The 18,247-nt window shown below is 39.2% G+C and overlaps 1 protein-coding gene across 1 annotated transcript; it reads right to left on the minus strand.

Moving 5' to 3' along the window:
• Positions 1–5,788: 5,788 nt before the first annotated feature.
• On the minus strand, positions 5,789–17,363 carry rbm24a (RNA binding motif protein 24a). Its single transcript, XM_053493346.1, has 4 exons — positions 16,906–17,363; positions 14,792–14,915; positions 14,576–14,630; positions 5,789–8,596 (listed from the first exon to the last, which is right to left on the minus strand). Exons 1-4 carry the CDS (start codon positions 17,071–17,073, stop codon positions 8,239–8,241), a joined length of 705 nt encoding a protein of 234 aa, XP_053349321.1. The 5' UTR covers positions 17,074–17,363; the 3' UTR covers positions 5,789–8,238.
• Positions 17,364–18,247: the final 884 nt, after the last annotated feature.

The following is an 18,247-nucleotide window of genomic DNA, read 5'->3' on the forward strand; positions in this document are numbered from 1 at the left end:
ATATATACATACATATGTATTTTGTTTTCCTTAACTAAAGTTGTTAAGGTGGTGTAGTGGCCTTGCACCTCCAGGATACAGGTCCGATTTCCATCTTTGTGTGCATGGGGTCTGCATGTTCTCCCTGTGCATGATGAGTTTCCTCTGGGTACTCCAGTTTCCTCCCACAGTCCAAAGATATGCAGGTTAGGCTAATTGGCGTTTCCATTGCCCAGGCGTTTCCATTGCCCGTGGTGTGTGTTTAAGTGTATATGTGTACACTTACAGACATGTGACACCCTGTGATAGATTGACACCCTGTCCAGGGTGTACCCTGCCTCGTGCCCTAAATCTCCTGGGATAGGCTCCAGGTCTCTGCGACCCTGAATACAGGATAAAGCGGTATAGAAGATAAGTAAGTGAGTTAACTAAAGTTATTTTCTATATTTTATTTCTTTTTTATTTTTTTCCATATTTATTTCCTATTTATAATTGTTTTTTTTAAGGTCACAAACGTACTGTGTATGACTGTGTATGTGACAAATAAAATTTTATTTGAATTTGAATTCATTACTCAATGAGCACAAGTAGAAATGCATCTTAAGGACTGTATTAACTATTAAAACCCTGGGAGAATCAGGACATCTCACAAGACATTATAAGGAGTCTTCAGTTTTAAAGATCTTCCACCACCTGAGTGTGTCTTCTGGCTCACTTACTCACTCACTCATCTTCTATACCGCCTTATCCCATATAAAGGGGTTGTGGGTACTTCACTAGCGTAAATATCCAGTATTAGGAGAAAAAGAGTTGTAGAAATAGTTAAAAGGTTAGAGCTAAAAATAATCTGATCAGTCTGTCTTTCAGTCCAGCTAGTTTTGTATGATGCTGCGACATATTATAGATAACCAAAATAGTGTACAATACTCTTTACCAAAATTGACAGAACTTCTCTTACTGTAGGTTCACTTCACTAGCTTCAAAAGTTTTAGCAATCCAGAGGCAGCACGGTGGTGTAGTGGTTACCACTGTGGCCTTGCACCTCCAGGGATTAGGATCTGTGTGTTTTCTTAGTACTAAACATTAAGCCATAAACATAAGCCTTTTTTTTATTTTTTTTTTATTGTCATTTGTTGGGAGGGTTTTACACAACGGATATGAATCAGGAGAACAAATAACATTCTTAAAGACAATATTAATCATTAAACACCTTAAACATCCTTATTAATATAACTGGTTTTCATACAGATACAGGTGGACATTACACAAAACAACAAATAGTCATACCCGTACAAGTGTGGCCTGTGAGATTCCTTTATTAATGATGAGAATGTTAGAGAGAAATAGAGGGGGTAGCTGTCACTCAAAAAGACTTGCAGGATGACCTTAATGCAGCAGGAACAACAGTTACACATAGAACAATAAACAAAATATTACACTACAGTAATCTCTGTTCCTACACCTTATATCCCATAAAACACATCTCCTGAAAAAGGAGTACAGAAATAAACATTTAAAACACTTTACAAATCAAAACAATTTTGGAACAAAATATATTATGATCTGATTAAATAAATATAGAAATCTATAGTTATAATTCACTGTGTCATTTTTGGAGAAAGAAGGGTTGCATGTATGAGCCCAAGAAAACCCCACTCACTGTGGTATACAGAAGTGAGAGCACCATGATATGGGGCTCTACAAATGGTACTGGGGCATAAAGCACTGTCAAAATGTATTGGAAAATGTCAGTGAAGAGTTGACTCTCATCAGCCAAAAAAACAAAATCTGGGCAGGAGAGGGCCATTTCAACAAGACAAAAATATTGCATGGCAATTTCCTTGGCAATCTGAAAAAAAAAAAATCCGTAAGAGGATTTTGAAATTGTGAGGCCACAAAGGGACACTCATAACTTTAGGTTACTTAAGATCAACTACATTACTACAAATCTTACTATAGATATATTGAAGCCATAACTACTACAGGGGTGCTGCTAGAGATTAAGGGCCCCTTGAAAACATAATATACTGCGCCACCAGCTTTGACAAAGCCAGCTCCTTTCAATTGCCATAGCTATTTTTAATGGCACTCAGGGGCTCTTAGAATCATTTTTACAAACCCCACCCTGAGGTTAGTAACAATGACTTGACAACCACTCACTCATCTTCTATACTGCTTTATTCTGTATTCAGGATCACAGCCTATCTGGAGGCTTAGGGCACGAAGTGGGTTACACCCTGGACAGGGTGCCGATCCATCGCAGGGCGCACACACATACATTCACACACTACGATTTTGGGAACACCAATCCACCTAACCCACATACCTTTGGATTGTGGGAGGAAACCCACCAAGCACGGGGAGAACATGCAAACTTCAAGCACACAGAGACGGGAATCGAACCCGGACCCTGGAGGTGACCCCAAGGCGACAGTGCTAACCACTACACCTCTTGGCAACAAGTTGTAGTGTAATTTGTAAAATCTGTGTTTTTTTTCTAATGACTTGTTTAGTGGGAGCCTTAAAGTAACCCTGGCACACTGGGTTTGTAGAGATATGTACTATATTCTGGCAACATAATTGAAGATATTCTATTGGGTCATGGACATGGCTGTAGACAAAGGGTCATCATGCTCCTCTGATGAGGAACATACAGGATAAAAAGTGATTGATCTATAATGAGAGCTCCGTTGAAGAACATCGGCCCTGATGCTTTGCAGTCTCAACTTTTGAAATGATCGATTGCTTTCTGAACCTCTTATATTTTCACCTTGCTATTAGTAAGCTGGTTAGCCTGTGGTATTCACTCCTAATAAAGGTCTTAATTGCTGGCTTGCTGGGATGCCCAATTCCAGACTAGCTTGTTAAGATGGCCAGTGAGTTTATACCTCTTTCCCTTTCTACAACTGCAGAGAATTCAGATACTTGGGGGCACAAGTGGGGGTTTATCACCCTGGGACAACCTACTGCAGAAGGGAGAAGATACATATGAATGGCATAAAACAACACTCCAGCTTCAATATAGTTCATGTGGGACGATCAGCAGTAAGTAACAAAAGGGATAGCAAGGAATAACCATTTAAGCACATTAGGAGGAAAGCAACAGAAGGGTCCTATTATTAGACTGCATCAAAAAAAACGGTGTTATGATCTGAGGTTGCGTCAGTTGCTCAGGTGAAGGCTCAGGAGTGTTAGGTGGCAATGAAATGAAGTCAGCTGACCACCTGAATGTATTGAATGACCACCGATTATGATCATGATAATTGAATTAATAAATGATTATATGGAATCAATAAGCATATCAATAATATTTACAGTATTATATATAGAACAATAAATGGAGAAATAGAATTTTTTTTAATCTATTTATTTATTTAATTTTTTTGAGCCAGGCAGTGTAAATATTCATAGCGTGCTCTTGAATTAATCTTTGTTCATTTTATAGTAATGAAATAGATTTCTGGAGATAAGCAATCACAATATCAGATTGTTGCATGTGTTTTATTTGACTTGGGTAAGATTTGATTGGGTAACATTTTCCAGAAGCCATGTTTAATCGTGAATGGTGACAGTGAGACAGACTTTATCTCTGCTGTGTCACAGAGGGACACATATGGCCATGTGTCAGGTTACAGGACAAACAGAAATAGACCATGCTGGAGAGCCGGGGTGCCACTAGAAGCAAATGGCATTTATTATTGATTTAGAGAAGCCCTGAATTATTCAGACCTCTTAAAGGAGTCAATTTTGCAATACCTTGTTGAGAGGTAGCACAGGTAATAAATTGGTTGTGCCTTGGTTAGGATTATGATTTAGATGGCATATTGCTTCCAGGTCACAGTTTATTGGTAATGAACATGTTCTGATATATTAGGAGATCTTATCATAGCGCTAAATTAAATTAGTTAAATTAGTTATCATAGCACTAAATTTAAATTAGTTAAACATGCTGGAGGTGAGATCAGTAACATTTTAATTTAGGTATCTACATTGCCAGTATGGTATCCAGCTAATCTACAATACAATAAAAGAGAGGAGAGGCCTGAGCAGAGTTACTAAAAAGTGAATTATTTCACAATGCAAAAAAAAAAAGGATCAAGTAAATCATGGTTTTGTATCTGAATATGAAGAAGGAGGTGTTGTTTGTGGCTGCCATACTGACTCACTTATCTATTGCACAACATGAAACCATCTTGCTTTGTCATTGTTATGGGAATGCTCCATAATACATTAGGCCAAAGGAACGCTTTGGACTTGTTGCTTTTAATAGTACACGGTCATCACAAGAAAGCTATTAACCAGTGGATGTAAACAAGTCCTTTTTTCTTGACCAGCAGCAGGCTTATCTGTGCCGAATAAAGATCAGTGATAGAATCAATTAGTCATCAGTAAGCCAGGATTCGATGGTGATATACTAACACTTTATATTTTGGTAATATATAACACTTTGTATTTTAGGAGAATATACTTTCAGTGAGTTAGGACAGATTTCTTCATTTGTGCTTTGTGTACTTAGGGAAGAAAATCAGGGCTGTCGTAAACAATTTTTTTGAGTGCTGGCTTTTTTCACAGAATTCTAACTTTAATTTCAGATAAAACCTTCTGAGAATAAAAACATGCAGATTCAGTAAAAAAGTCATGCACTAACAAGTTTGTGTATTTTATAATACCACAGTATGGAAAGACATTCTATACAATTATGTGCTTCAATTTTCATGTTTTGTACGTACGTACACGTATAGACTTCCCTTTAATTTTTCTACAGTACCAAAACTTGCTCCTACATGCCAATGCACAAATTGAGCTCCATGAACACATAACTGACCAAAGATGGTGTGGAAGAACAAAATTGTCCTGCATTGAGCCTTGACCTCAAACCCCACTGAACACCTCTGGGATGAACTGGAACACTGACAATATGCCATCTTATTTTACATTAGAACCTGACCTTACTAATGCTACAATCCAAAATGTAGTGGAAAGTCTTACCAGAAGAGTGGAGGTTATTATAAGTGAATGTTAGGTGTGGTAAATATGGACTGACGGCCTTAAATGATGGTCAGTGGTGGCTCAGTTGAGTTAAAGCCTCTGGGTTACTGGCCAGAAAATATGGGGTTTAAACCCCAGCACTCCCAAGTTGCCAATGTTAAGCCCAAGGTAGAAAGTTCTCAGTACAGCCAAGCCATGATCAAACTGCCTGCTTCACGTCTGAAACCCCGGCTCTAAAGGCCCAAATATGTGGAAATGGCTTGGAGCGATATCAGGACCGTACAGGGGATGTGGCAATAACTCCCAGTCGAGTTCCTGTAATGTGCAAGCGGTGTTGGTGAATAATTGTGTGTCTCTTTAGCTTTAAGTTGTTCCACTCTCTGATTGTTCACAGGAACGACTTCATTGGGATTGTCATTTATGGACATACTCCATATTTTCCTGCAGCTATAAGTCTATCACTGTAATATGCTTGGAATCTGTTAACCAGTTTTACGCCTTCATTCATGAGAAATTTTACCAGAAATACAGGTTGGACTTGAACGCCTCTCGTACTAGGACATAATGCATTAAAAGGTCAAACGGTCATGACAACTTCTCTATGAGCAAGCATTTGTGTCCTAGCTCTATGCTAGGCCATAAAATCATAAAACTCAAACACTGACATTAATGAACAACTTTTCAGACTCAAGTTTTTGTTCTTGTCTAAACAATTTCATTAACACAGTTGACAATTTCATCCTCATTCATTCATCAAATTGTATGATTTTATAATTTTTCATATGGACCATTTCAATCACACAAAGACATACTCGGCCGGTAAGGTTGAAATATAGAACCTTTTTATTTTATTTTCGAGTAAATAATGTTGAAATCTGAAATAAGGTTTAAATTAGGTTTACTGAGAGTACCTTTGGATGTACATTAAATAGTAAATAACACCTTACATGCCCAAATCCAGTGACAATGAAATGCTTCCTTAAAAAGTTTTTTTTTGTTATTGCTTTTCATCTTTTCCCTTGTTCAAGTTCAAGTATAAAAATTCCCAACAGTGTAAAATAGCCCATCTGATGCATACTAAAAGCAGTAGAAGCACAGATATTGAACCTTGACAAGGACTTTACATTCTAGTGTATGAAGCAGCATTTTGCTTAGATTTTTTACAATGAATTATTTTTCCTTTTTTTAAATATTTTTTACAGTTCTAGATACAACAACAAAAAAGAAAAAAAGAAAGGAAAAAAAGAGCGATCCCACCTGCAAATAGGCCTGCATTAAATAAACATCTTACAAGAGGCATTAACCTAGGAGATATTTAATGAAATGCTCTAAAATTTATAAGGCATAGAAGAAGAAAAAAATGTACAGTGCACATACAGAATTGTATCTTAAATAAATCAACATTTTTGGTTGAGTATGTTAATGATACTATAACTAAATCTACTCAATAACTTATAATATGCCATGAGATGAGAATACATTATTATTATTATTATTATTATTATTATTAATACAGTACCGCCACTAAGTCCTTAGAGCGCAGCATAACTCTCAAAATAAATAAATAGCAGTCTTTTTTCTTCTTTAAATAGCATTACAGTTGTAAGGCACTGTGAACTCTTAGACTTGTACTTGAGCCCTCAGCTTTAGTGCTGCTTTCTAGTAAAAAAAAAGAAAAAGAAAAAAAAAGGTGTGATGTTTGGTTTTCCGAGAGAACAGAGAATGGATTCATCTCTTACTAGGAAAGACATGCTGGTGCACAGACACTTTTTTTGAAAAATACAGGAGGGAAAAAAACAAAAAAAAAACAGATGATTTTCATAGCGTTTTGGTTGACTGAAGGAATTCCTTGGTACACTGTTGATTCAGGTTTTCGTTCCAGAGAGGAGCTGCGAGCGAGTGAGAGAGAGGGCGGCTGGTGCTGAAGGTGATGTTAGAAGCGGATCAGTGGACTGCAGCCTCCGGCAACGTCTCTCTCTCTATCTCTCTCTCTCTCTCTCTCTAGGACAGAGCTGGAACTGCTGACAAAGCTGGAGCGGGACAGGTTCCCGAGCGGGCCGAGGGATTAAAATGTGACAGCTCAACAAATGAGCACAAGTGAGGCGTTGTTTCCAGAGCAATCCGTGTCTCTATGCGTGTGTGTATGTGTACGTGTGTGTGATCCTGTCCGTCCCGACACAGCAGCTGTTGCCTGCTCCTCACTCGCAAGTGCCCAGCTCTGACCTTTTTATTTTCATTCGTAAATTTTGGACTTATCATACAAAGCGAGTGCATGAGTTAGTGTACGCGTGCAATGATGTGTACAATAAGTTTGCACGGAGTTAACGTTTTGCCCCAGTGTTAAGGAAATTAGTGTCTGTATGTGCGCATATGTATGAGAGATTAGACAAATAATACTATGTAATGTCCTTTCATCGAGCTCAGAAATTGTTCGTTGTCCTTCAGACGAGAGTGGCTGGAATCACCACAGTTTGTTTTGTCTCCTGGCGGCTGTTTCTGCTTTGCATAGGTCAAGAGGTCAAAAACAGGGAAATCGGGGGACATTCAGCATCAGGAAGATGAAAAAAAAAAAGTAATCCTGAACATGCCAGAAAAAAGCTACAATTCTTTGAAAACTTTTCTTTCACACCTTCTCTCCACAGTTGTGTACTACTCCCTGATTGGCAGAGTTCATTTGTCTTTACTAATATGTTGGAAAACAAAAGAAGAAAAAGAAAAAGCTCCATTTCCCTGATAAACCAGAAAGCAAAACCTTGCGACGCGCATTAGACGACAGAACAGAAAAATCCCTCAAAAATGAGAATAAATATGTAAGTTAGAGGGCGTCAGAATCAAAACACTGTGTGGACATCTAACGTCCTTCATGAAGGAAAAGTCTTCTAATTTAATGACAGCATCTGGACTTAAGGCTTCTTCTTCTTCTTCTTTATCTACACCTCCAAGCCACAGTGATTAGTCATTGCCTTCTTCTTTAGCAATAAATACACTACTTCAATATTAAGCATAAAGGTAACAATAACAGTATGATAATGGTAAAAAGTTAAACCTCTGTCGTCTTTACACCTTCTTTGATACATATTTTTTTCACTTTTTTTTGGTTTAATCACAGCAAGTTGGAAAGCGATGGAGTTCCCACCTCAGTTAAACACCTCCATCAATTATCATCATCATCCTAATGACATTATCCTCGTTCAGGTGAGACACCTCCATAAGGCCAATGAGCAGTCACTGGGCATTGGCTTTTTCCTCATATCTCAGTGCCATAAGCTGCTATTGCATGCGCTCGGCCTGCAGTTGCTGAGGCTGGTACTGACCGAAGGCCGCGGCTGCTGCTGCAGTGGAGCTTGGAGTCGTAGCGGCCAGCGGCTGCTGCATAGCGTAGGTGTACCCGGCAGCAGTCACGTAGCCGGCTGCAGCAGGGGACGCGGCATACGGGTATTGCTCGTACGCGCCGATGGCAGCCGCGGCGGAGGCAGCGCTGGCGTACTGCGCGTACGCAGCTCCAGTGTAGTCGATGTAAGGCGAGGAAGCGGTGGCGGCTGCGGCGGATGCGCTGGATGGCTGAACGTGAGGGATCACCACGCTGGGCTGCATAAAAGCCTGGGGGTATACGTAGTGTGCGGGGATCCTGTGACACATAAATACACAACAGTGCATTAGTCACGACCAAGTAGAGCTGAATACCAGATTTTTTCTGCTGCAGAAACACAATCACAGGGCAAAACCCACACCGTGGCCAAACACGTCATTTCCACAATCCAAGAAAACAATTCACACCCCATTGAACACCAACACCAAGGAAATGCCTTGTAGTGGTTATGAGGGTTATAGGGTTGCCAAAATAGACATATCACTGAAAAGAAATACATATTAGTCTCGGACTATAAGAACCAAACAAAAGCATTGATAAGAGTTTTCTTTTTTTCTTTCTTTTAATATATATTATTTATTTCCCTTTAAAATGATCAGCAGCTGCAGAATTTCAACAGAGAGAGCAAATTTCCAGTAATACTGCAAGCATGCTGCAAGTCACACGGCCCGTTTTAGAGCTCGGTAGAGAAGGGAAAGTATGACCCTGCGGAGGCCGAGTGCCGATGAGGTGAGTGAGCATTGTGAAAGTGTCAGTGCGACTTTGACAGCTGGACAGTTTTCAAAGAAAGAAGACACTGCTGGACATTTTCCCCCCTTTGCTTTTAGACAATAAATTTCGTGCTGGATGGTACGCACGGAGCACGCTTTGATTAAGTAAGCGATCAGGAACAATAAGCACATTCTGCCTTTCATTTAGTCGGAGAGATTTTTTTCCCCCCTTCGAACATCTTTTTTGTTTAGTTTTACAGGATGTATACAGCAAAGCAGAGATATCTAATATACTTGGATTTTTTGACGTTTTCCCATGATTACTTTATACAGTACTTAGGTAGAGAAAAAAAGGCCATAATGTCAACAATTAGACAAGGGTTTAAGCCTTATATACAACAACATTCAAGCCCTCCAAGCTAATCTATATAACTTAAAGATTTGTCTGTAAATTGGTCAGAGTTCACTCTTTACATTTCATACATTGGAGGACTTAAAACCGTTTAAAAATATATATATATTCTGTATGTCTGTCCAATCAGATTTTGTCACAGCATCACACAATACATGCTGGACAGAATTTAATAAAACTTTGGCAGGACTCAGGTATAAACCTGCGCCATAGTATATCAAAATGTTAATTAGAAGTTAAGTGCCAGATTATAAACCATTTAAGTTTTAACAGCGGACTGCACTTGCGTCAAACTGTGGGCGCGTCTCAAATCGTGCAACAGACAGAATTTACTGAAACTTTTGCACGAGTTAGATGTCTGCCTGAAGTGTAACCTGTGCCAAAGTGAAATCAAAGTGTTGAGTAAAAGTGATGTTAAGAACAGTTATGTGCCGTATTTACTTTAAAATAATCTACCCCCCATATAAAATAACGACAGATATCCATGCTAGTATAAAATAAACACACAAAAAAAATAAACACTGGGGTTATTGAAGTGCTATCATGGCAACCCTATTTTTTAGCACACCATCACACAATCCAACCCACCAACAAACTGAAAATCACGGCCCCATATGAAGCAAGTAAAAAACACAAACATTAAAAAAAATAAAAAACAACCACAAATTGTTATCACCATCACAACTCAAAGCAGAAGATAGAAAAAAAAACAAAGCAATCTCTACAGTAGCATTTTTCTCACTCAGGTCTCAAACACTCGAATTCAGAGACACCTAGGGACATACGTCAAATCTCACACAAATTAACACAATTTAGAGTAAAACACACCGTTCCAGAACTAGAAGAATTATTGCACACACACACACACACACACACACACACACACACACACACACACACACACACACGTATGAACACACTCACTCACTCACTCACACACACACACACACACACAAGTATGAACACACTCACTCACACACACAAACACACACACACACACACACACACACACACACACACACACACACACACACACACACACACACAAACACACACACAAACACACACACACACACACAAACACACACACAAACACACACACAAACACACACACAAACACACACACAAACACACACACAAACACACACACAAACACACACACACACAAACACACACACACACAAACACACACACACAAACACACACACACAAACACACACACACAAACACACACACACAAAAACACACACACAAAAACACACACACAAAAACACACACACACCTACAAAATTACTCCACACATGCAGGCAGCCAAAGTAGCAGAGCAGCCTTGCTCTAAATTAAGAGTGGACAGCTGAGAATAGCCGACATAGCTGGGCATTCTGAGTCAACACCTGTTTTAATGGTCATTATCTGTGGCGGCTGCATGTTTCAGTCAGTTAAAGAAGCTACAAGAGTGAAAAAAAAAAAAAGGATTTGTTTCACCAGACTTGGCACCTGTAACTGACTCGAACTGGATCAGAGAGCTATTACTGACCTCTAACAAGTCATTTCCTTGAATTTGTCGAAGTAATTTCCAGTAAAGTGATATGAGGCGCATTTAAAGATGTCTAAATATCAGTTTTTATAGCTTGCTCGCTGTTTGTGCGACAGGAGAGGAGGTTATTTTCATCCCCAACAGCAGCTGTCGTGGTCCGCTCAGACGCGTCGACACAGCATGCCTGAAATCACACCGCGCTCCCTCATTCCCGTTCCCTCGTTCCCCTTCCTTCCTCCATCACAGACAGCTTACAGACTCAGTATGGAGTGTTTTTTTCTTTCTTTCGTAAATATTATAACCTTTCAAGACATTAAGAAGGTCCATGTTGGTATTTAGTTATACAGTATAGTGCTGCTTGTTTTATGCCTCACCGATAAATGAGCTTCATGAGTTTGGATTACGACCAACCACTTTAACTGTCCTGTCAAACCAGTCAGAACATTAAGAACAATAGTGAATCATGGTGAGGAGACTCAGAACCATTAAGAACCATTAAGACAAGTTTGCTACTCTTAACCCTTAATCAGGAGAAGAACCAAAAATGATAACGTTTCCTCAAGGGAAAAAAACTAATTTATAGAAAATAAGTATGTTTGTATCTTTGCACACTTTTTGTGTTTAAATAAATGTGCCATATCAAAGTCACACACACATTTTGTTCAGTGAACTTACCATATATATGGTCACGCAAGGGTAATAATTTTATATGGTAACTTCTTTGATCTTGATTTGCAACATCAATAATTATTATAATTTTTTTATCACAAAAGTTTTTTTTAGTTTACCTTAAAAATTTTTATTTCCAAGTATTTCAACGAGAGCCCACAAAAAGATTAAGAATTAATTTTTTGAAAAAAAAAAAAACATTTTATGCAAAAAAAATAGTAACATGCGTCTAGAAATAGGCCTAATGTTTAAATTAAATGTGCTGACTAAGATACCACTTTTCACATTTCTGCTCCAGTTTCCCAAAGTTAAGTCCCATCCCGAGGACCCTATAATCTTAACTGACAGAGAAAGAGAGAGAGAGAAAGAGAGGGAGGGATGTACCCTATGTAATGATAACCTCATCTTGTAATGCTTTTGGAGAAACTAGAGCATATATTAATTTCTTCCTCTTCTTTCTTTGACCACTTGCAGACGTTACCATTAAAGCATCCCTCCTTCTAACCTTATTTAAATCAATGATCTCCTCAAATGTTCTTCAAAGTCAAACACTGAGCACATAACCACAAAGCAACCGTTTCTACCTGGTCTCGTTTAGTGCCTTGACCACAAACTGGTTGCAGGGTGTGCAATGAACAATCCGATTAATCCCACAGCCATCAACGGCCCAGGGCCTGTAAAGAGAACAGACCACAGACCCCTGGGATTCAGGAGGCGATTTCCTCCTCGGACACTGGTTAAAAATACCACTGTTACCAAGAGGCCCTGTGAGACCGCAGCATTTTTTTTTTCTTCCCCTCCTTCTGACGGGACTGTTGGGGATGGTTATATCAAAGTTCATATCTAAATAAAGGTTCGAGATCAAATGCCATGGAGAAAGCGTGCATCACATCAGGGTCCAGGGAACACACCTGTTGGGACCCATTGAAACTGAAAGGCGTTAAGACTATTAATGACAGGGTTGCTTCACGGTTCTCCTGGCGACTGTGGAGAACCAGCTTCAAACATTTGACTTTTTATACTTTAGTCAATAGCGATACCAAGATCAGAGCCGAAGAGACGGGCGCTTTATAGGAGATCCAGGATAATCAGATGGAATTTGTTAGTTAAACAAATGGAATATCATTTAAAACCTATAAAAGAGACCAATCAAGTGAACTGCCATCCCAATGTGACACTATTGTGTTGGCCGCACACGAGCATGAGCCTACAGCTCCGAGGTCAGAAACATGAGTCCCGAACTCAGCTGCGCTACACGGCACTGTTGTTATGTGAGAGATTCCTTTTAGGTGACACTGCATTATAGTGGGCCTGTTTTCCAGAGTGGATCATCGCTGTGTGCAAAATGCAGCTCCCGATGCCAGAGCGAGAGAGAGAGTAAGCAGGCCTCATGCGACTGCACCGTCAGCACTAGGGCCTTTTGTGTGGCACAATAGGGAAGCTTGTTTCCCTTAACGCCACACAGGCCCATGTGATAAAGACTTGTTTAGAGGCCTGTGCCTTTCAGACATTTGTTTGTGTGTCACATTGAGGGGCTTGCAACACTGCAAACACATGCAGGCGAACGCATGAACGCTCGTACACACACACATACACACAACCCTACCCTCATATATACAGGGTTAAACACTACAAAGCCCTTCTAAATGATTTCTCAATGTATCAAATCAAAAGTTTCAGGTCCTAATAAAGAAAAAGTTGACTTTCCAAAGAAAGCGGATCAGTGGCTTTTCCTCGCGTATGACAACATATCAATGACTGAAACACTGCAGGTCTCCAGGAACTCTGGACCCACTGCACGATTCCATATAGGGCTAGAAAGAAAGAGAGAGACAGAAAGCAAAAGAGAGAAAGACAAAGTGAAAGCGAGAGAGACAGAGAGAATGGGCAGACAGATAAAATGTGCTTAGAAGAGTGAAAAGACCTATAGTTCCATTACGGTCATGACAGGTGTCAGTGGGAAAGAAAGAAAAGGGAAAAAAATGAAAAGAACAGCAACGTGCAAGCAAGGTTGTTTGGTTGAGGTTGGGTGGAGGAAGAGGGTTTTATAACAATGTCACACACAAATATAAAAAAAGAAAAAAAAGATTGCACTCACTCCAAAAAAACAAGACACCAACAAACAAGCTACAGCAAAAAAAAACAGACAAACCCAAAAACCAACAAACAAAAAAAGAAGCCCCACTTTGCTGCCGTGGCAAAGTTATCACACCTTCACAAATTCGGGAAAACCAACACCCCCAAACCAGCCTTTTTCCCCCCAGTAAATGAAATTGAAAAGCACACAGTTTTAGCTATTAACACCACTTCATGACGGTAAAAAAAAGGCACACACAGCTCTATGCACTATTAAAATGAAAAATCCAAACCAAAATAAAAAAAAACAACATACATGCATAATGTAATCACCATTTCAAGCTCGTTTGTGTGCGATTGAGTCTACAGGTACGGTAGCTATTGATCTGAGCAATGCCCACAGAGCTATTCCTCAAACCATCAGTTAGCTTTAACCCATATCGAGCCTGTCGGACCAGAGAAAGACAACATTGAGTCAAGCTACAGTGTCTATCAATCAATTACAGGAAAAAAAAAAAATCACAAAATAAATAAAATAAATAAACACCACCACACATCTCACATATATACACTCAAACACACACACATTCTTAAAAAAAAGACACACGCTATCAAATATTCAGAAGGGGTGACACTGATGATCATCATATTTAAAGATTAATGGCTGTATTTAGGCTGCTGGAGAATTGGCTGGGGTTGGCTCCAGTGTCAAAAAATTGTTTTGTATTATTTTGTTCGGATATAACACAATGCAATATAAACTGTTTTTAATCTAGCTAATGGTTGTTTGAATCTTTCTCACACAGTTAATACAATGTACCGGTGTGACTCACCCATAAGGTCTCTGGATGAAAGCCGGATGAATCTGCGGTACACCGAACGTGAATCCTACGAAGAAACACACATTTATAGATATATATTTCAGGTTGAGATATTTGTGCAATCAGCCCAATTACACATGTACACATGGATGCATAATCATGCTTTATTGCTGGCTAAGGCTACACTGGTCACATCATGATGTCTGAAGAGAATGTCGAACCGCTCACCTGGCTGCATCACCCGCGGCTTGGCTCCCAGGTAAGCCAGGTTGACGTTTGCCTTCCTGCCGTCGATGATAGGGTTGGGGTCCTTACAAGCTCTGTCTGCGGCAGATCGGTCTGCCATTGTCACCTGGTTTAAATAAAAAAAAAAATAAAAATAAAAAAATTACACATTAAATGAATTGATCTTGACTTTTACTCTACCAGTCATAAATGAACCGAAATACAATCAGACATCTTTGCCACTTCATTTCCTACAATCCTGACATTCTTAATTCTCTTATCTTATTTCTACACAGAAACTGAGCCTGGAAATATAGATGCTCGATGTTTGACACAAAAACAAAAGTTAGACAATGGACAATCGCATATTCCTCACGTCCAAAAGGAGTACAGTAATGACTGGAAAAAGTTATGTTTATCAGTAGGGCACATTTTGAAACTTTGAACACTCCAACACAGAACTCCTAAAGAATTATGTTTAAAGTTTGCAATACTCTGAATAACTAAAGTTACAAACTCCACATAAGAATTTGTGTTAAAAGTTTAACTGGTTGATCTGCCAATAATATATATATATATATATATATATATATATATATATATGTCACACCAATGTCAGATATAGGCCATGTTAAAGGCATAGTATTTAATCATTAAATATTTTATATATATATATATATATATATATATATATATATGTATATATAAAATATTTAATGATTAAATACTATGCCTTTAACATGGCCTATATCTGACATTGGTGTGAACTGATCACGCTTTCGAACTGACCCAATATGCAAAGGAACAATGTGTCACGTGATGTGTTCAAGCTTAAGAGGGAAAAAAATTATATAAACATAAACCGGCATGTCTACGGCTACTTCTTTGTTTTTTTTTTCTTTTAGCTTCCTGTTAAGCACTGCAGCCAGGTTTATTTTAAGATCCTTATTTTAAGATCTCTTCAAACGCAGAGTGGTTGCGATATGTGTTGTTGTTGGTCTTTCAGCTGCTCCTGACCCATCCTGAGGGGTCACCACAACGGACCATCCGATCTGCACACACAAGTTGGCACTGGCACGGGTTTTTTCGCTGGATGCCCTTCCTGAAGCAACCCTTCCATTTTATCGGGGCTAAGGACCGGCACTGCATCCAGTGGCTGAGGTTTACACCTTGGGTGGGAATTGAACTCGGGCCTTCTACACAATGGGGATGGCCGAGAAAAATCTACCATGGAGCAACCGATGCCAGTGGTTGCGATGCATATATACGGCTTCTAATTTTTTCTTGTACATCAACATCAACCCAAATTTATACAACGTCTGTTAAATGTCAATGTCATTCCTTATCATTACTTAATGGACATTATGATGAATGTTGATTCTCAAATAAGACTGATTTGACTGTTCACACTGGAGTTGTGTTACTAAAAATCATTCATATATATATTTCAGGACCATGTATGGACGTAGCCTAAACAAATTTAAAGATAATTTTTGTTTTTGTTCACACGGTTACATAAAAACACAACTGGTTTGAGTGAGGAAAAAAAATTCCGGTTTGGCTGACTTTTGCCTGCAGTGTGAACACAACATATGATGCTCAACAAGTCAATAGGAGTGTAGTAATGTGGGAAATGAGATGCATTTACAAAGTGTGCGTATTATATTAAAATATCTTAGCTCGAGCAAAACTTGATTCATTAAAGGGAACTGCATTATGTGGTGGTGTGCATGATGTACAAACAGCACACACACACACATATATATATATACAGTATATATATATATATATATATATCCATATATATACACATACATGCATACATACATATATACAGTATATATATATATATATATATATATATATATATATATATATATATATATATATATAAACAACATGCTCCTTTAATCCCAGCTTAAGATTTCCTCAAAACAAATCAGATTAAAAAGTTGTTTAAAAACAAAAAAAAAGTTTAAGAAAAAAAGTTTTTTGTGATGAACTCCAGAGTTCAGAACAACAGCAGACTCACTCACACTACTCATGAAAGATGTGATTCTGCAACTGCTGGACTTTCAGAATAATGTCATGCAAGGAGCAGAAGCAGCAATACTTACAAAACCATACCCCCTGGACTTCCCAGTCTGTCTGTCGGTAATCACGACAGCCTCCTCGATTTCCCCAAACACCTCAAAATATTTCCTGAGACTGGAGTCTGTGGTGTGATAGGGCAGACCTCCGACAAAGATCTTGGTGTAGGTCGTGTCCTTTTGGGTGGTATGCATCCTCACTCAGTCCTCAAGATACAAACGCTCAAGGTGCAAAATAATTAAGAAGATGAAAGAGGGGAGGGAAAAAAAGCAACAATAACAATAACAACAACAACAAAGAAAAGTAGTGCAACTTTGTATCCAATCAGCCTAATTGTTGTTTTTTATCTTTTCAACCGCTGGATTTCTTTTAAAACACCAGGAGCCGTTAGAAGCGACGCGAGTTACTCGAGGTAGATTTCTGGTCGGTTTGTTCCGGAGATCATCAGGTGGGTTTGAACTCCGTTAGGCTTTCTAATATAAAAAAAAAACACGCAGCCTGTGCCTCATTCCTAAATGCGCCTGACTAAACCACGCCCACGCAACGCGGTAGGCGGGGATAACGGCTGCCGCCACGCCCACTGCACGCGCCCACCGCGCGAACAGCTGGGGAGCGGACAACGGGCTAGTTGTGCTCGCGCTGTCCGCAAACACTTGTTGCTTTGATAAGTGTATGTGTGTCTGTGTGTGTGTGTGTGTGAGTGTGTTGGTGTAAAAAGAGAAAGACATACACTACATTCTAAAGGCTACATTATTTCACTGCGAGTCAAACCCACCACTGATCAGATATTTGATTCATGTTTTATTCCAAAAGATATTATTATATAATATTTTTTGTTTGTTTGTTTTTTTGACTTGGTATTGTATTGCTGGTATGTTTTGAATAGTATTCCAACCCAGTCTGTGATTAAAACTAACACTAATAAAGAAAGTCGAGTATTTAAAATTACTCCAGCACTGCGACCTCGCACCTCAAGGGTCCGGGTTCGATTCCCATCTCTGGTTTTGTGTGCATGGAGTTTGCATGTTCTCCCCATGCTTGGAGGGTTTTCTCCAGGTACTCTGGTTTCCTCCCACAGTCCAAAGAAATGCAAATTAGGCAGCTAATTGGCGTCTCCAAATTGCCTGTAGTGTGTGTACTGTATGTGTGTATGCCCTGCGATGGATTGGCATCCCGTCCAGAGTGTACCCTGCCTCGTGGCCTAAGTCTCCTGGGATAGGCTCTAGCCCCCCTGTGACTCTTTGTACAGGATAAAGCGCTATGCAGTATGTTAACTGTATTCAAACCCAAAATACCCAGTCTGTGGTTAGAAACTAGCACTAATCCTTAGCCTCGCACCTCCAGTGTCTGGGTTTGATTCCTATCTCG

Source organism: Clarias gariepinus, chromosome 3, assembly GCF_024256425.1.
Source record: "Clarias gariepinus isolate MV-2021 ecotype Netherlands chromosome 3, CGAR_prim_01v2, whole genome shotgun sequence".
Taxonomy (NCBI): domain Eukaryota; kingdom Metazoa; phylum Chordata; class Actinopteri; order Siluriformes; family Clariidae; genus Clarias; species Clarias gariepinus.